At 40.7% G+C, this 21,009-nt stretch overlaps 1 protein-coding gene across 4 annotated transcripts in view; it reads right to left on the bottom strand.

Annotated features, from left to right (window-relative positions):
* The window catches only part of OPHN1 (oligophrenin 1), a 188,716-nt gene that overhangs the window by 66,373 nt on the left and 101,334 nt on the right, over positions 1–21,009 (bottom strand). For 3 of the 4 annotated variants that reach the window (XM_056541037.1, XM_056541038.1, XM_056541036.1), the window contains exons 6-13: positions 15,422–15,523; positions 11,793–11,903; positions 7,424–7,528; positions 6,743–6,872; positions 2,838–2,864; positions 2,530–2,630; positions 898–989; positions 583–661 (exon numbers count right to left, since the gene is read on the bottom strand). In XM_056541037.1, the coding sequence (XP_056397012.1) occupies positions 583–661; positions 898–989; positions 2,530–2,630; positions 2,838–2,864; positions 6,743–6,872; positions 7,424–7,528; positions 11,793–11,903; positions 15,422–15,523 (747 nt within the window). The remainder of the gene's footprint in view (positions 1–582; positions 662–897; positions 990–2,529; positions 2,631–2,837; positions 2,865–6,742; positions 6,873–7,423; positions 7,529–11,792; positions 11,904–15,421; positions 15,524–21,009) is intronic. The other variant, XM_056541039.1, reaches the window with a different exon arrangement.

Here is a 21,009-nt window from a genome sequence, read left to right as displayed (position 1 = left end):
CTCACAGACATTGTTGGCTCCACAGTATAATGTCCTCCACGCTACTGCTGCTTCTGAGGGTGTGCTTACAGAGATATAGGAGAGCAGGATCCCCTCCTACGTGTATGTGCAATGTATGGGACACATACCAGTTAGTCATCAGTCAGCTTAGGGTAAACTAACAATAACAAATAGAGCAAGCAAAGTGTAAAAACTGTTGTAAAATATATAAGTTGTATAATAGTCAGAAACAGTGCTACTCCTTGTGTACACAGCTTATTCTAAAGCGGACTGTGTTCGCGCGAGATCGCGCCTGTGGCCTGACGAAGTGCGATCTCGGGTGAACACGGTCCGTTTGCCCAACCTCCCACGCCAATCCTCTCTCCCGCACTGCTTTTGTTACCTGCTCCAAAGCTGAATAAAGCCTGAAGATTTTGCAAGCTTCTACTGGGTGAGTGCTCCGATTTATTCTTCTACACATTATTCTAAAGAGTCCTCTTAAAGGAGAGGCATGCTCAAAATTTGCTGTAATGTCAGAATAAAATATACGCACATTGCAAAAATATCATTCACAAACAGGGGGCGCTGAAGTACAACACTTACAGGTTCTTTCCCATCCATTGCCTCGATCCACAAGCGTCTGTTGGCCTCAGAAGGAGCCTGTAAAGTGATTGTGCCCTGTCTGACAACACAAAAGTATGACTTTGTTAAATGGCAGCTGTAAAATAAATTTCAGGTTTGTGCAATAAAATAGTTTGACAAAATCCAAAAATCGGACAAAATTACTCTCATTTAAAAGAAAAAAAAAACTGACATCCAAACAAAATAATAGATTTAGTATAGAAAGTTAGGCAATGATTCCATACATGATTCCATACATACAAAACATATATAATCATGGAGTATCTAAATACCCACCTCTCATTGGTCTCTACATCAAAACAAAATCTCTTGTCAATGGAGTCACTTTTTCTTCTTGTACAAGACTTAAGAGTCAGTTCTTGGCTCACCTGGGTATAAGAAACACAATGTTGATCACTGGTTATATAGAAGAAACAAACAGCAGAGCAATAATGTGTAGAAGAGACTGGAAAGACAGGTAAAAAGGCAGGTGTGCAAAAAATCCCAAAAGGGAAAATAGTAAGAGAACAGTGAAGAGCAGGTATAAGAACAGAGATCAAAAGAGGGATGAAATATGACGTAGAGAACAATACATAAAGCAGGTATGGAAAGAAGAGACGAGATCCAGAGAAGAAGGGAGAAGGTTTGAGAAGTGTGTAGTAATATGAAAAAAAAAGTGATAGAACAGTGACAAACAGAGCAGGTATACAAGAAAAGAAGATCACAAGAGAGCAGAAATAAAAAAGGTGTAACAACAAGGCATCAGGCACGAGGATAAAAAATAAGAAACTATGAGTGTCTCCCTTGCAACAGATGGTGAAGCAGGATTATCATACAGGCTTTCCTTGCAGACAAACAGGATTAGGTTGTCACTAAACACAGACACAATTACACAAACTATTTTACGTTATGATGTACAAATGCCACAAGCAACAGCATACAAAATGGATTATAAAAGGATACATTTACAAAAAGATTTACAGCTTTTGCAGGTGACTAAAGGTGAAATAATAGCACTGTGTAAAGAGCAATAGGGTCCGGCACAATAGCACTAGGGTGAGACCACTATAAGGAGCCGGCAGCAGTGGATTCCAAATGATCGTGGATGAAATGGGAGGATGGGACAAGAAATGGTGGGTTGTATATTAAATATGCAAAATGGTAATGAAATAGGGGACTGGACATAAAACGTGGGGGCTTAGACATCAAAATGAATGGGAGTTGCGAGTTGCAATGAGGGCGAAGCTGGGCATTAAAGGGAAGGGGGGCAATCGTATATATTGGAATCCCAATATTACCTCCACAATCACAATATGACATTTTCCCCAAATCGTGCAGACCTACTATGTAAATATTTACATAGATGAGGAATGTGTATATATATATATTTATTTAAATAATCTATCCTGTAGGAGCCACACACTCTCTTCCTGTTGTCTGTGATGAAAGTGCAGCAAGGGGTGTGTGCGCTTTATAATAGCTGCAAGAAATGTTAGTAAATGGTCAGAGACTAAAGACTAAAGACTACCTAGAGACTAAAAAGTGGAGGAAAACAAAGTCTCATCTGTTCATACAGTGTGGTGTCCTGCCTTATCTAGAGCTATAGTAGTCACAGCCACCTGTCAGTATATATATATATCGATGAGATCATATGAGGACTTTATCTTTCAGCAAAGCTGCCATGTGATAGGAGGACAACAGAAAAAAAAAAGAATTTGTATTAGTAAAAAAAATGTATAATAAAACCTTGATTAAAATAATATTTTATTCACTAATGAAACATTAAATATGACCAAAATTCTGTAATGTGTGCCTTGCTCAGGTACAAAAGCACAGTTTTACGCTGTGATACGATGAAGTCAGGGACTCAATTGCACACGCAACACATGATTTCTAAAAATACTGAGAATCCCCAGGGTCTACACCTACCTGTCTGGAACCAGGCTTCTGCTCTATTGGCGTCAAAATCAAGATCTTTCCTTCCTTCTCATATCTGCAATAATACTTCACCCACGTAATACCAAGTGCCCCTGGATTCCATAAAGAAAGAAGCATATTTTACTCATCTCTTTAATGTTCCTTCCCTGTCCAATGAAATCATGTTTTCTGTGACTTGGTGACAATATGGAGTAGCAATGACAATGTGCAAGCAATGTAAGCAAATTCACCCAACTGGCACAGTAATGGCATAGAATATATTGACATGAGAGATCATAAAAGTACAAATAGGTTTGAACCTGTGCAAAGTGATAAAACATCCCTCCCTTAGTAGGCAAATCAGAAAAGAAAAAAAGAAAGGGTATAAGGATATTAGATATTAAATTAGAAAGACAATGATCTGCAGCATTTGTGACCACACAACCAGCGTAATGAAAACATTGGGGGGGAATTTACGAAGATTGGCTTTTTATATATTTTTTGTACTGTGGAGTAAGATGCTCCACATTTATCAAGAGGTCATAAATACACGTCCACTGAGAACATCCACCGTTAATGTACAAACTTCATTATTAATATACTGAGACAGTAGGAAAAAGAATAAGATGGAACTACTGAAAGTCTTGTCATGCAATATATGTCGGGAGTATCCCATGGGGGAGAGGTAACGTTCGGGGAACAGGGGTGCAAGATGCTTAAAGAAAGGGAGACATCTGTATAGAATCCATAGAGAAAAACTTCACATCTGCACTCACCTGCATAAAACTTCACTTTATTTCGACATCATCAGTAAAGCAGAAACCGGCCTGGTGGGATCGGGAAAGGAGCGCAACATCGCTCCTTTCCCGATCCCACCAGGCCGGTTTTTGTTTTACTGATAATGTCGAAATAAAGTGAAGTTTTATACAGGTGAGTCCAGATGTGAAATTTTTCTCTATGGATTCATTATTAATATATTGTGCCCATTGTCCAACATTGTACTATGGAGACAACTCATTACAAACCATTTACTCAGAAAAAAGAATAGTTATCTACTCTTTATGTACACTGCTCAAAGGGAACACTTAAACAACACAATGGAACTCCAAGTCAATCAAACTTCAGTAAAATCACACTGTCCACTCAGGAAGCAACACTGATTGACAATCAATCTCACATGCTGTTGTGCAAATGGAACAGACAACAGGTGGAAATTATAGGCAATTAGCAAGACACCTCCAATAAAGGAGTGGTTCTGAAGGTGGTGACCACAGACCACTTCTCAGTTCCTATGCTTCCTGGCTTATGTTTTGGTCACTTTTGAATGCTGGCGGTGCTTTAACGCTAGTGGTAGCATGAGACGGAGTCTACAACCCACACAAGTGGCTCAGGTAGTGCAGCTCATCCAGGATGGCACATCAATGTGAGCTGTGGCAAGAAGGTTTGCTGTGTCTGTCAGCATAGTGTCCAGAGCATGGAGGCACTACCAGGAGACAGGCCAGTACATCAGGAAACATGGAGGAGGCCATAGGAGGGCAACAACCCAGCAGCAGGACCGCTACCTCCACCTTTATGCAAGGAGGAGCACTACCAGAGCCCTGCAAAATGACCTGCAGCAGGCCACAATTGTGCATGTATCCAATCAAAAGGTCAGAAACAGACACCATTAGGGTGGTATGAGGGCCAGACTTCCCACAGGTGGGGGTTGTGCTTACAGCCCAACACCGTGCAGGATGTTTAGCATTTGCCAGGGAACACCAAGATTGGCAAATTCGCCACTGGCACCTGACTGTTTAACTCTATGTTATAAATATCTGTTATGTTTATGTTTTGAAAACCCAATAAAAAGATTGTAAAACACAGATGAAAGCAGGTTCATGGTACCTCAGACTCTTGAAAAAGCCGGGTCCCACCGGCGAAACGTTGATTTAGAGGAGAACAGATTTTAGCTCAATCCCGGCAGCAAAATATGGATGGACCACGGAGCTCTGAGATGCTAAGTCAGTAGACGGCATTGAAGCAGAGCACTGCACACAGAGCCCCCTGGTCAGATACATCCAAGCATAAATATGTCATAAAACTAAAATAAATGAACACGGGATTGTAATTTTAATCTCACACTGCCACCTAGTGGGCAATTTTGAGCATGTTAATACAGATTATTATTTGAACAATTAAAAGTTAAGTTTTAGACTAGAGAGGGTCTTTATTCAGGGTTTACCCTGAGGGGAGTTGCATCCCCAAGGTTTTTTGTTTCCGAAAGCAGGTTCACACTGAGCACATGGGACAGATGTGACAGAGTCTGGAGATGCCGTGGAGAACATTCTGCTGCCTGCAACATCCACCAGCATGACCGGTTTGGCGGTGGGTCAGTAATGGTGTTCGGTGGCATTTCTTTGGGGGGCCGCACAGTCCTCCATGTGCTTGCCAGAGGTAACCAGATTGCCATTAGGTAACGAGATGAGATCCTCAGACCCCTTTTGAGACCATATGCTGGTTCTGTTGGCCCTGGGTTCCTCCTAATGCAAGACATTGCTAGACCTCATGTGGCTGGAGTGTGTCAGCAGTTCCTGCAAGAGGAAGGCATTGATGCTATGGACTGGCCCGCCCGTTCCCCAGACCTGAATCCGATTGAGCACATCTGGGACATCTTGTCTTGCTCCATCCACCAACGCCACGTTGCACCACAGACTGTCCAGGAGTTGGCGGATGCTTTAGTCCAGGTCTGGGAGGACATTCCTCAGGAGACCATCCGCCACCTTATGAGGAGCATGCCCAGTAGTTGTAGGTAGGTCATACGGGCACTTGGAGGCCACACACACTACTGAACCTCATTTTGACTAGTTTTAAGGACATTACATCAAAGTTGGATCATCCTGTAGTTTGGTTTTCCATTTTGATTTTGAGTGTGACTTCATATCCAGACCTCCATGGGTTGATAAATTTGATTTCCTTTGATCATTTTTGTGTGATTTTGTTGTCAGCACATTCAACTATGTAAAGACGAAAGTATTTCATACGATTAGTTCATTCATTCAGTTCTAGGATGTGTTATCTTAGGGTTCCCTTTATTTTTTTTGAGCAGTGTATTAAAAAGATGACATTATATAACACAATTCATTACACATTAAAATTATGAAAATCATATATAAGGTATTCAGAAAGTGCCAGTGCAAAAACAAAGGAGAACATCAATTATATCAAAAATATATTAATGCCAGTGCACACTGTCACTCCAGTATATCTCATTATTCATTTATGCATGTCATTACCAAAAGGTTACATACATTGGGTAGGAAAAGTTAAAGGGGTTATCCAGGAAAAAAACTTTTTTTTATATATCAACTGGCTCCAGAAAGTTAAACAGATCTGTAAATTAAGTAGGAGAAGCACATTGCTCATTTTTTTGCTGCCTTCCATGGACTTTTAACTTGGATTATAATAAAGAAGTATATTTTACTCAGTGCTTGCTCCACCATTCCTTGATTCCAGATTTGTAAATTACTTCTATTAAAAATATTAATCCCTTCAGTACTTTTGAGCTGCTGACGTTGAGTTGTTCTTTTCTGTCTAAGTGCTCTCTGATGACACCTGTCTCTGGAACTGTCCAGAGTAGAAGCAAATCCCCATAGCAAACCTCTTCTGCTCTGTGCAGTTCCCAAGACAAGCAGAGATGTCAGCAGAAAGCACTGTTGCCAGACAGAAAAGAACAACTAAACTTCAGCAGCTGATAATTATTGGAAGGATTAAGATTTTTTAATAGAAGTAACTTACAAATCCATTTAACTTTCTTGAGCCAGTTGATATTAAAAAAAAAAAAAAAAATTTCCTGGAATACCCCTTTAATAAACAGTCTTACCCATATGTATATAGAAGTTGCTCTCCTCTGCATCCCAACATACGCTTTCTATACTTCCTTTCTTAATAAATCTGGAGCATCGTTTGAATGCCAGATAGGCAAACAATGTATGGCATTATTAAAGCTAATTTATGGCATAAGTAAGGATAAACTTGGTTGGCGATAAGAGGCTGTGCTTGCTTTCCTCTAAACACCACCACTGTTCTCAACAGAGACAGGAGAAGCACAAAAAAGCAAAAAGTTGGAATCGTTTGCAAAAACATAAAACATGTCAAAATTTCAAACTTTTACATGACAGATAAACTGGCAACTAGGTTAGTACACCCACTCCCCACCCATGATCCTTAATGTTGAAGGGCACATTACTTTTCTCTTGGGAGTACAGGTATCCTTCAATGGTGCTCTGTCCCTTCAGTTTGCAAATCATAGGTGCATCTGTCATCCGCTTTTTCAAATCTTCCAGTTCTTCCCGTGTACTGCTAAAGTGATTACGAGTCTGCGGGGAAAAGAGAACGTTCAGGTAAACTGCAACACGAACTGGTTACTTGGAAGAGACATACGATAAAAAAGATTCACTTCATCTATCAGTGCTTGAGTTGTGTGTACAATAATGGGACTTCTCTGGTCACGTCAGTGTAGAGTATGTGGTGTTTATTCTTAAAACAGTGACTTTGGTACCTTGTGAGAAGCCTTAAAGACACAGCCATACTGCAATGTATCAACCTCTTGTAGATGGTAAGATAGGTCAGACTTTTTACAATGGTGGATAGGTCATCTGTGGTCTTTGTCACTATTGGAAATTATTGTGACCCCTCTGATGTTGTAATTTGATGGGGTTGTTCTTTTTAATACTGGCCAGACTGGGCTGATTAAGTAAAAAAAAAAACAAAAAAAAAAAACACAGTAACCACCTTCTAGGATCCGCCATTGGTTGGGTGGGAACTTCCTTGTGTCAATGGAAATAATGGTGGGGGATTGCAGCAAATGAATACTGCCAAGTCCATAGAATGATGTACTAACACAAATATCAGAATACACAGAACTTACATTCTGGAGGCTAAGCTGTAGCTGCTGCTTGTAGGGTAAGAAGTCCTGGGTCAATTCAAATGTGAGGCTATTAGATGTAAACAGGCAATGCAAGAAAGCCAGAACCTGGAGGTGAAACAAACATTCAATGAATTATTAGGAGTAAAACGGGATCAATTGGAAGACATTGGCTTAAGCGTCTGCCTCTTTCATTGTACCATGATAACAGCTCTCTAAGGGAGATCAGACAAATTTACAGAATGTGCAGAACGTAGCTGCTACATGATAAACATTTTGCAACAGTTTTAAAAATGATAAAAACATTTCTGGATCTTACTAGAGTATTTCTATTTGTAGCTAACCAGAGTAAATGATATTTAAGGGTAAGGAAACTTAGCGTGTAACTATATGTGTGGCACAATACCCCTTTAAAATGTAACTTTTATTTAGATCCTTAGACAATAAAATAATATAATTGACGACCAAATGAGACCATTAGTAATGTCTGTAGGGTGTATATCAGGGCACAGAGTTGATAAATACAAAATATATCACCGAAACAGGTCAAGATATACCAAGCACACAAACCATATATGGACCATGTGTAGAGTAATACGTGGCAATCCTATGACCTGCACAAAAAACCTAGACTTCCTCTATGCGTTTCCCCCCATGTTAGGTGTTTTTTGGGGTTCTTCAGGAGGGAGTGAAATTGATATAAAATTAAACACTATGAGAGAAGATGATGGAAAAATTGATGTAACAAAATCTCTCATTAGCTGAGGTGCACATAGATGCCGTGTATATAGATGCCGTGCGTCCCTATGTGCACCTCAGCTAATGAGAGATTTTGTTACATAAATTTTTCCATCATCTTCTCTCATAGTGTTTAATTTTATATCAATTTCACTCCCTCCTGAAGAACCCCAAAAAACACCTAACATGGGGGGAAACGCATAGAGGAAGTCTAGGTTTTTACCTTTTGTTATTATCTATATTATTTTGAGCACATTATTGCACTGTATTTTATCTATAGTCTGTAAGTGGTGATGCATCATCATTAGGGATCCTATTATTGTATAGGGTTATTTAGGGCTATCTAGCGGACAGTCAACGGTTGAAGTGGGGACTCATCCTCCACTGTCAGGTAGGGCAATTGTAGGATCTATATCCTAGGGATAGTAATTGTTGTATGGTTTATATCTTTATACCATCATTCCAACAGAATACACCCTTCAACTGTCCTAAGTCGACCAGTATGTCCTGATACCATTGGCGGAGTACTGTAAGTCAATTTCAACCATATATATTTTTTGTTGTATTTATAACTATACAAGGCATCTATATATTATGGTACTTTTGTGCAGGTCGTAGAATTGCCACGTATTACTCTACACATGGTCCATATATGGTTTGTGTGCTTGGTATATCTTGACCTGTTTCGGTGATATATTTTGTATTTATCAACTCTGTGCCCTGATATACACCCTACAGACATTACTAATGGTCTCATTTGGTCGTCAATTATATTATTTTATTGTCTAAGGATCTAAATAAAAGTTACATTTCTAAAGGGGTATTGTGCCACACATATTTCTATTTGTAACTTAAAGGGGCACTCTGGAGGAAAACTTTTTTTTTTTTTTTTTTTTATAAACTGGTGCCAGAAAGTTAAACAGAATAGTAAATTACTTCTATTTAAAAATATCAATCCTTTTAGTACTTATTAGCAGCTGTAAGCTACAGAGGAAATTATTTTCTTTTTGAATTTCTTTTTTGTCTTGTCCACAGTGCTCTCTGCTGACACCTCTGTCAATGTCAGGAACTGTCCAGAGCAGCATAGGTTTGCTATGGGGATTTTCTCCTGCTCTGGACAGTTCCTGATACGGGCATCAGGTGTCCTCTGTAGCATACAGCTGCTTATAAGTACCGGAAGGGTAAAGATTTTTTTTAATAGAAGTAATTTACAAATCTGTTTAACTTTCTGGCACCAGTTGATTAAAAAAAAAAAAAGTTTTCCACTGGAGTACCCCTTTAACCCCTTAAGGACTGAGCCCATTTGGACCTTAAGGACTAAGACAATTTTATTTTTACGTTTTTGTTTTTTTCTCCTCCCCATCAAAAAATCATAACTCTTCTATATTTTCATCCACAGACTAGTATGAGGGCTTGTTTTTTGCGCGACCAGTTGTTCGTTGTAATGCCATCACTCACTTTACCATAAAATGTATGGCGCAACCAAAAAAATACTATTTGTGTGGGGAAATTAAAAAGAAAACCGCAATTTAGCAAATTTTGGAAGGTTTTGTCTTCACGCCGTACAATTTATGGTAAAAATTTCATGTGTTTTTTATTCTCTGGGTCAATACGATTAAAATGATACCCATGATTATACACTTTTCTATTACTGTTGCGCTTAAAAAAAAAAAACGCAAACTTTTTAACCAAATTAGTACGTTTAAAATCCCCCTATTTTGAAGACCTATAACTTTTTCATTTTTCCGTATAAGCGGTGGTATGAGGGCTCATTTTTTGTGCCGTGATCTGTACTTTTTATTAATACCATATTTGCTTATACAAAACTTTTATTACATTTTTTTATAAATTTTTTTTGGAATAAAATGTTATAAAAAAGCAGCTATTTCGAACTTTGTTTTTTTACGTTCACGCCGTTCACCGTACGGGATCATTTACATTTTATTTTAACAGTTCGGATATTAACGCACGCGGCGATACCAAATATGTATATAAAATAATTTTTTTACACTTTTTGGGGGTAAAATAGGGAAAATGGGACAATTTACGTTTTTATTGGGGGAGGGGGTTTTTCACTTTTTTTTTTACTTTATCTTTTTACTTATATTTTTACACTCTTATAGTCCCCATAGGGGACTATTTATAGCAACCAATCGATTGCTAATGCTGTTCAGTGCTATGTATAGGACACAGCACTGATCAGCATTATTGGTCATCTTCTGCTCTGGTCTGCGGGAAGGCAGATCAGAGCAGAAGACTCCCGGAAGGCAGCGGAGCCAGGTAAGGGGACCTCCGTCTGCTGTGCAGGATGATCGGATCGCCGCGGCAGCGCTGCGGGCGATCTGATCATCCTGTTAAGTGACTGCGATGCTGCAGATGCCGTGATCTGTATTGATCACGGCATCTGAGGGGTTAATGGCGGACATCCACGGGATCGCGGGTGTCCACCATTACCGGCGGGTCCCTGGCTGCGTGCTGATGCCCGCGGTTATGCTCAGGACGTAAATGTACGTCCTGGTGCGTTAAGTACCACATCACCAGGACGTACATTTACGTCCTGCGTCGTTAAGGGGTTATTGTCATATAAATAAGCATAGAGATGGCATATATTAGTAGAAAAGTTTATCTGCCAGGTTGTATTTTGTGTGGTCATTGTAAAGGCGCTGTAGGTGAGGCAGCGATATCATGTCACTTATATGTGCCATTTCCTGTAATAAAAGAGGTAGAGTCTGCTGAATGAACATCATGTGAGCGTGTATTTAACTGGGCCACTCAATTTTGAACATCTCTTTTTAAAAATCCAAATTTCTTCTATGTATAAAGCCTCAATGTTTTTTTTTTAAAGGGAAAGTATCATCAGAAAATGACCTTTAAGTTAATTAACAGCGCATGCCTAGAAAATGTGCCATACAAGTGTATGTGGTCAGCTATACTCTACTTCAGTCGTACAACACAAACAGAGAAACACAGCCGCACATCCACCATTTGTATTTTGATCTACTTGCTTCTCAGCATAATTTAAAAAACAAACAGGTTGTTAGTATACATTTTGATCAAAAAGTACAAGCCCACTCGCCACGTCAAGGCCACATAGTCAGAGTGGGTCCCTAACATAACACTGGTGTAGTGCCGGGCGGCGACCACTGCCTCCGAGAAACCATGCCCACAGGAGGAATGACCCAGTGGCCAGGTAGCCCCATTGCTGCCCGACCAAGCTCCTGGCTTTGGGTTGCACCACCCCATAGACAAAGCATCACAGAAACAATGGCCACCACAGAGTTTACTTCAGTCTATTGTTCCTATGCTCATGGGGCATGCTGTAAATCATGTCCCTAAATGCTAATGTACCAACATTTAAAAACTAAAAAGTTTTAGGGCAGAGTCACACGGGGTGCATTCACTCTACAGTCCCTCTGTGACTGACGTTGGCGCATCCGCAGCATAAAATACGCTGTGAATATGCTCTGGGTGACCCTGCCCTTAATAAGAAAATAGAAACAGATTAGAAAAAAATTATCCTGTTTCAGTATTTGTCTTTAAAAAGAAAAATCTAGGTGACACCATCTCTTAATTTGCAAATTGAAATTGTCACAAGATCATTTTACTATTAAAAATCAATCTCTAAATCATATACCGGCTCCACAACGCTGAACGTCTTGCTTTCTTGGACCTCCTGAATTTGATAGACATATTCAAGTGAAGATTCATAGAAGTTCTGCTTCTCTTTGTCTAATTGTAGATCTGCCTGCATTGAAGAAAACATAAGTGAATACTAATTATGTAAATGTCATTCACACGAGACAGACCTGTTGCATACATTTCTGCATCTGAAAATCTATTCCATATATTTCAATGGAGTTGTTTTAATGCAGGCACTCAGATTTCTACAAATGAATGGGACAGTTCCAGAACATTCTGGTTGTTTGTGGTACTGCACCTCAGACCCATTCACACCAATTGAGCTAAACTGTAAAACCTGATGAAACTCACTTGACAGGTTTGGTAGTTTCTGTTATACATCAATATAACATTATGCTTCATTTATAACAAAACAACCTCAAATGCAGTTTTTGTGATCCATCATTACATTAGGTGGATGGATGAATTTTCATGTTAGGCTCTGTTCACACTGAGTTAAAGGGGTTCGGTGGAGAACATTATTTTTAAAATCAACTGGCTCTAGAAAGTTAAACAGATTTGTAAAGTACTACTATTTAAAAAATCTTAATCCTTCCAATACTTATCAACTGCTGTATACTCCAAAGGAAGGTTTTTTTTCTTTTTAAATTTCTTTTCAGTCTGACCACAGTGCTCTCTGCTGACACCTCTGTCCATGTCAGGAACTGACCAGAGCAGGAGAGGTTTGCTATGGGGATTTTCTCCTACTCTGAACCGTTCCTGACATGGGCAGAGGTGTCTGCAGAGAGCACTGTGGTCAGACAGAAAAGAACAACAGAACTTCCTCTGGAGCATACAGCAGCATATAAGTACTGGAAGGGTTAAGATTTTTTAATAGAAGTAATTAAAAAAATCTGTTTAACCTCCTGGCACCAGTTGTTTAAAAAAAAAAAAAAATTCTACTGGGGTACCCCTTTAACGCAGTGCTTCATCGGCAACCAAACAAAAAAGGGAAGCCAACCTATACTAAGGTGCACTGCAATGGGACAATTCCCTTTAATGGCCAAAACGTATTCAGCATGTTACTATGTTCAAGTGAGTTCCCAGTGATTTTATTTAGCTGGACTCAATATCACAGCAGACAACGCTAAAAAATGTGGGAAGTCAGAAGCCTGCTGTAGTGTGCTACACATTCAAAGCAACTTTCTATTGAGGTCTAAAGAAAATATGGAATACCTCAGGTTCTCAACTTCTACAATTAGCCCACACATCAAAAGAAGCTGCTACTGAGATTGGTCTACACATATAGCCTCAATTTTCCTATTCAGTGAACATAATTATTTGCAAGCTGTGAGCTACATTTTATAACTTTTAAAATGGGCACTGTCAGATATAAAAATGTTTTATATGTTGTACATCTTGGCAAGTCCATAAAGCAACAAATTAGACCACAGGTGTGCACATCTTGGCAAAACAATAGTTTTTCTAATATACTTCTTTAAAAAATGTTCACATTTTATTAAAGAAAACTACCTTTGAAAATACTACCACCTGGGGTCCCCATACCTTCTGGGACACTGATGAGTCCTATAGCAGCATGAGCAGGTCCAAGGGTCATGGACACAAGATGGCTGATTGACAAGGCTGCAGAAGGCACACAGGCTGCAGCAACACTGCTGTAACACAGTTTTACCAATAATGTGCCTCTAGCTGTTGCAAAACTAAAACACCAAGCATGCCTGGAAAGTCAAATGATGTCTGGGCATGCTGGGAGTTGTAGTTTTGCAAAAGCTGTAGGCACACAGCTGAAGGCAACACTGCTGTATCCAAACATTGTACCTCCAACTATTCCAAAATTACAAGTCCAAGCATTACAGGACTGCACACTAAGGATGACACACATGAATGAGTACAGGCAATCCCAAATATTCATTGTGTGTGTGTGTACAGCATAAATCCAGAGAGGAAAAGGTTACAGAGCAAGGCTGCCAGGCTCCCCTTACCAGTGAGTCAGAACAGTGAGGGAGGGGGAGGAGTCATCACAGTGTAGGCAAAAGAAAGACACACACCCTCCCTTTGACAAGATGGAAAAGACAGTGAGCAGTGTTAATATGCTATTTTTAGTGAAATATGGGTGATGGAGACATAAAAATTGCATGTACATAATCAGAATGAGGTACCGAGTAACGTTTTTTTTGTGTGAAATCTGACAGGTATGCTTTAATGCATTTGAAAAGTCTTCAGACCCTTTAACTTTTTCACATTTTGTTATGCTGTGGCCTTGTGCACTCCACACCCCATGATGACAGTGAAAACAGATTGTTAGAAATCTTTGCTAATTTATTGAAAAGAAAAACTAAAATATTACATTGATATAAGTATTAAGACCCTTGACTCAGAACTCAGTTGAAGCATGTTAGGCAGCAATACACAACCTCCAGTCTTCTTGGATATGATGCCGCAGGGTTTGCACACCTGAATATGGGGATTCACAGCCAGTCTTTTCTGAAGATTCGAGATGGTCGATTGGGTTTCTATGAGGGCAATAGCTAGGCCACTTAAGGACATTTACAGGCTTGATCATAAGCCACTCCTGTGTTGTCTTGGCTGTGTGCTTTAGATCATTGTCTTGTTGAACGAATAAGCCTTGGCCCAGTCTGGGATCGAGAGCACTCTGCATCAGGTTTTCATTAAGAACATCTCTGTACTTTGTTCCATTCAGCCTTACCTCAACTCTCAACAGTGTCCCTAACCCATCAATTAATAAAACACCCCCTTAGCACAATGCTGCCACCACTGTGCTTCACTGTAGTAAAGTTATCGGGTGATAAGAAATGCCTGCTTTCCTTCAAGAATTGGGGCTACAAAGTTAAATCTTGGTTCATTTTAACAGGCCAGAATCTAGTTTTTCACAGTCCGAGAGTACTTAATGTGTTTTTGTTTGCAAACTCCAGGAGAACTTACATTCATCTTTTACTGAGTGGAGGCTTCTTTCTGGCCACTCTCCCATAAATCCCAGTTTGAGGAGCGCTGCAGCGATGGTTGAACTGCTGGACGTTTCTACCATCAGCAAACAGGATCTTTAGAGCTCTGCCAGAGTGGCCATTGGGTCCCTGATCATCTCTTACCAAGGACCTTCTTCCCCCATTATTTAGTTTTGTGGGGTGACCAGCTCTAAGAAGAGTCCTGGTTGTTCCAAACGTCTTCCATTTAAGAATTATGGAGACTACTATGCTCTTGGGAACTTTCAGTGCAGCAGATTATTTTAACCCTTCTCCAGATTTGTACAGATTTGTGGTTTTGCTCTGATATCCATTGTCTGTGGTGAGATCTTATATAGACATAGGGCTATGCCTTTCCAAATCCTATCCAATCATCTGAATTTACCACAGAAATCAAAAGATCAAAAGAAATGGGTGGCCCCCAGAGATAAATTTCAAGTGTCATAGTAAAGGGTCTGAATTCTTATGTCCATGCAAAATTTTTGTTTTTCTTTGTTAATTAGTTAACAAAAATACCTAAAATTCTGTATTTTTTTTTGTCATTATGAGGTATTGAGTGCAAATTCATAGTGTCAAACTTGGGGTCTAGGGTCTGCAGAATTTCCAAATGAAGTATGTCCATAATTCACTTATTCCGATTTACCTCTTGGAGCTGCGCTTCCTTCTTCTTGGATGACAGATGCAGATGTTTATCCAGCAAGGAATAAAACTTCTCACTGTCTCTGTCAAACTTCTTTTTCCGGTCCTAAAATGTGGATAAATGTTTGGCTGGTTAAATTTCTGCTATAATTGTAAACACTCAGATAGGCTGGACCTGCTAAAGTTGGCAGGTTTGGCCAATTTTTGACTGAAGTGTATGGGGACCTTTACACACAAGGGCTGGACAAATATACGACACACACACATACATGTATAGATGCCACAAAAGAATTTCAGCAAATTCTACTGCATGTGAATATAGCCTAATTTTCCCTAATGGGGTAATCCCAATAGCCATAAAAACAAAGCCCCTCTATGAGAAGCATCCACTTGTATTACACAGAGTATTATTCATGTGTCCAGTTAAATTTTGTGACATAACATTCTCTGAGTCATGCTTGGAAAAAGATGTATAATTTGCCTGAATCTCACAAAGAGCTGATGAAACTGAACAACGTTACTCAGCCATAAGGAATTTATTCATGACTTGTGAACAATAAGCATGTCTTATATTCAAAAATAAAAATTCTATTTCAAATGGAAAAAGTACAGATATAACTGACATATAAGACAAAAAAGATACTTTTAGGAAAAATAAATAAAAAAGAGACAGTATCTGTGGGCAATAGACATACACAGCTGTGTATCTTATTGAGCATAGGGTGTGTCCTGACACAGTGTGAGGAATAATAAAAGGAACGGCACACACACACAAAAAGAAACAGCGCTCCTATATCATGGATATACTTAAAGGGGTACTCCACCCCTTTTTCACATCAGATAATGCCCCAAAAAGTGACTGTGCTTTTCCTATCCAAGTGAATAAGAAAACTTGTAACTACACAAATCAGAGAGTCTGCCAAAATTCACTGACTCTGGTCGGCTCATTCAAATCAGTGAGATGGGGGCTGGGTCTGGCTGGGATACAGGAGCGCCCGTTTTTCCCATCTCCCAGCCAGATCCGGTCCCCATATAGATCAAACGTAGTGTGAATGCAGCTTAAAGGGGTACTCCACCCCTAGACATCTTATCCCCTATCCAAAGGATAGGGGATAAGATGTCTGATCGAGGGGGTCCCGCTGCTGGGGACCCCCACAATATAGCACGCAGCACCCACCTGTTACTGCTCCGGAAACGCTGGAGGGTCTGGCTCCCGACCACGGGAACGGAAGATCGTGATGTCATGACTCCGCCCCCATGTGATATCATGCCCCGCCCCCTCAATGTAAGTCTATGGGAGGGGGCTTGATGTCACATGGGGGCGGAGTCATGATGTCACGATCTTCCGTTCCCGTGGTCGGGAGCCAGACCATCCAGCGCTTCCGGAGCAGTAACAGGTGGGTGCTGCGTGCTATATTGCGGGGGTCCCCAGCGGCGGGACCCCCGTGATCAGACATCTTATCCCCTATCCTTTGGATAGGGGATAAGATGTCTAGGGGTGGAGTACCCCTTTAAGCTGCATTCACACTACGTTTGATCTATATGGGGACCGGATCTGGCTGGGAGATGGGAAAAACGGGCGCTCCTGTATCCCAGCCAGACCCAGCCCCCATCTCACTGATTTGAATGAGCCGACCAGAGTCAGTGAATTTTGGCAGACTCTCTGATTTGTGTAGTTACAAGTTTTCTTATTCACTTGGATAGGAAAAGCACAGTCACTTTTTGGGGCATTATCTGATGTGAAAAACAGGAGTTTTGGGGCCATATTACATCTCAAAAATGGCCTAAAAATCTCAGAGTGCACATAGCCTTAGTTTGTGGCCTACCTTCATGAATATACAGTACTAACTACAGGGATCATTCTTTTTATAAGGTATATCCTATATACATCTAAGAATGAATCTGCCCTATAAACCTGCTGATCACTTCAAGTGCAGCTTCTCTAACTTCTGAGGATCACTGGGGTCATGATACTGAGCTCCCACAATTACATTGCCTAATTCTGAATGCATAATGTGCAGCCTTTACCTACAGAAACCATACAGGGCCCAGCATGGTCTAGTATCAACTATACCAGTGATCCCCAACCTTTAGCTCTACAGCAGTTCCACAACTACAACTCCCATCATGCCATAGTTTTGCATCAGCTGGAGAGTCACAGGTCGAGGATCATAAAACTCATGGCTTGAGTTATAATCTATTAACTGAATTAGGTATATAAACCAAGAGATTCATTTATTAAAATTGCCCATAGCAACCAAACATATGGAACATGTTGGTTAATATATAAGATTATTTGATTATTTACTCATACAATATCTAAGGCTTATACAATATCTAAGACTTATACAGTAATAATAAATCTGCCTGTCACTAGCTGAGTACCCGGCGTTGCCTGTTTTTCCCTTCCTAATCCTTGTTGGGGAGGAAAATCAACAAAAGAGGACGCTTTTGACTTCATATCCCGTCCTCATATATTGTTGTCATATCACGTCCCCATATCTCAACCTCATATCCCATCCTCATATCCCGTCATCATATCTCGACCTCATATCCTGACTTCCTATCCCGTCCTCATATCTCGACCTCATATCCCGACCTCCAATCTCGACCTCATATCCCGTCCTCATATCCCAACCTCCTATCCTGTCCTCCTATCTCAACCTCATATCCTGTACTCATATCCAATCCTCATATCTTGACCTCCTATCCCAACCTCCTATCTCTACCTCATATCCTGTCCTCATATCCCGTCCTCATATCCCGTCCTCATATCCTGACCTCCTGTCCCGTCCTCCTATCTCGACCTCATATCCCGTCCTCATATCACATCCTCATATCCCGTCCCCATATCCCGATCTCCTATCCTATCCTCCTCTCTCAACCTCATATCCCGACCTCATATTCCGACCCCATATCCCACCCCAATATCCCGACCCCATATCCTGACCCCATATCCCGTCCCGTCTTTGTGAGATGGAGTGTGGCTTGCAAGCTGGACTGACACATTCACCAGGAGATGCAGAGCGGAGCTTGTGGAGTAAGGTACTGGAAGTCCCATATACTTGCCTGGGACTTGAAACAAAAACCCATCTTTTTATATAAGGGTGTAAGTAAGGGTTAATTTAACTATCATATCTTTTTATTTGACCTATACCGTAAGTAATATGTGTACCAGGTATTATTGAAATATCTCCAGACGTACGGAAGTTATGTGGGGACATACATTTCCCACTGATTTCCATGGGACTTGCATGGAAAAAAAACCCGACCCTCACAAATGGGGGTAGCTAAGGGTTAAATTAACTATCCTATATTTTAAGTGGACATATAAGTAAGATGTGACCAAGTATTATCAAAATATCTCCAGCCATTTGGAAGTTATGCAGTAACATATATTTCCCATAGACTTGTATGAAACTTTAAACAAAAATCCTGACCCTGGCAAATGGGGGGTGGGTAAGGGTTAAATCCCCTATCCTATGTTTGTTGTTGACATATAAGTAACATGTGTGCCAAGTTTCATGTTAATATCTTTAGCCATTTTGACGTGATGCTGGAACACACATACATACACACATTGAGTTTTATATATATACTAGCTGACTACCCAGCGTTGCTCAGTTTTTCTTTCCTAATCCTTGTTGGGGAGGAAAATCAACAGAGGAAGCTTTAGACTTCATATCCCGACCTCATATATTGTTGTCATATCCCAACCCCCTCCCGTTCTCATATCCCGTTCTCCTATCCCGTTCTCCTATCCCGACCTCTTATCCCGACCTCCTATCCCGACCTCTTATCCCGACCTCCTATCCCGACCTCCTATCTCGACCTCCTATCCCGACCTCCTATCCCGACCTCCTATCTCGACCTCCTATCCCGACCTCCTATCCCGTCCTCCTATCTCGACCTCCTATCCCATCCTCATATCCCAACCTCCTATCCCGTGCTCATATGTCGACCTCCTATCCAGACCTCCTATCTCGACATCCTTTCCCAATCAACAGGAAAATCAACAGAGGAAGCTTTTGACTTCATATCCCGTCCTCATATATGTTGTCATATCCCAACCCCCTCCCGTTCTCATATCCCGTTCTCCTATCCCGACCTCCTATCCCGACCTCTTATCCCGACCTCCTATCCCGACCTCCTATCCCGACCTCCTATCTCGACCTCCTATCCCGACCTCCTATCTCGACCTCCTATCCCGACCTCCTATCCCAACCTCCTATCCCGACCTCCTATCCCGTCCTCCTATCTCGACCTCCTATCCCGTCCTCATATCCCAACTTCCTATCCCGTGCTCATATGTCGACCTCCTATCCCGTCCTCATATCCCAACCTCCTATCCCGTGCTCATATGTCGACCTCCTATCCAGACCTCCTATCTCGACATCCTTTCCCAATCAACAGGAAAATCAACAGAGGAAGCTTTTGACTTCATATCCCGTCCTCATATATGTTGTCATATCCCAACCCCATCCCGACCTCCTATCCCGACCTCCCATCCCGTCCTCCCATCCCGTCCTCCCATCCCGTCCTCCCATCCCGTCCTCCCATCCCGTCCTCCCATCCCGTCCTCCCATCCCGTCCTCCCATCCCGTCCTCCTATCCCGTCCTCCCATCCCGTCCTCCCATCCCGTCCTCCCATCCCGTCCTCCCATCCCGTCCTCCCATCCCGTCCTCCTATCTCGACCTCCTATCCTGACCTCATATCCCGACCCGTAATATGTGTACCAGGTATTGAAATATCTCCAGCCGTACGGAAGTTATGTGGGAACATACATTTCCCATTGATTTGCATGGGACTTTAAACAAAAACCTTGACCCTCACAAATGGGGTAGTTAAGGGTTAAATTAACTATCCTATATTTTAAGTGGACATGTAAGTAACATGTGACCAAGTATTATCGAAATATCTCCAGCCGTTTGGAAGTTATGCAGGAACATATATTTCCCATAGATTTGTATGGGACTTTAAACAAAAACCCCGACCCTGGCAAAAGGGTGAGTAAGGGTTAAATTACCTATCCTATGTTTGTTGTTGACATATAAATAACATGTGTGCCAAGTTTCATGATAATTTCTTTAGCTGGAACATACACACATACATACACACATTGGCCCTCATTTACTAAAGTCCAACCGACTCTTTTTCTCGGTTATTGCGCCTAAATTTTATTTAGTCACAATGTTTGTGCGACTATTTATTGGACCAAATTTTAGTCGTACAACGGACACTTTAGAAAACACTCGGAGTGGTTTTTATTCACTCTGAAATGGGCGCGTTTTATGCAAAAAACAAAAAATACTCGGAGTACTTCCAAAATCACTCGAGAAAAAGTGTGAGTTTGCCAAGAGGTACAGTGAAATTCCAAAAATGGAGTGATTTCTAACAAGGGACTGTTTGCCATTGTGTTTTTTGTGAAAGCAACTTGTTTTATAACCTGAAAACATTTTGAACAGTTCAACACTTTTATGAATAAAATATTGAATGCTTTTGTGATAGTTAATGTTTATATATTTTTTTCTTTTTAACACATTTGCAATATTAGGTTTAAATCAATTTAACACCCAAGCTAATAAACAAGG

This window comes from Hyla sarda, chromosome 9 (assembly GCF_029499605.1).
Source record: "Hyla sarda isolate aHylSar1 chromosome 9, aHylSar1.hap1, whole genome shotgun sequence".
NCBI classification, from domain to species: Eukaryota; Metazoa; Chordata; class Amphibia; order Anura; family Hylidae; genus Hyla; species Hyla sarda.
The sequence above is the reverse complement of the archived record's forward strand: the minus strand, read 5'-3'. Positions and strand labels throughout refer to the sequence as shown.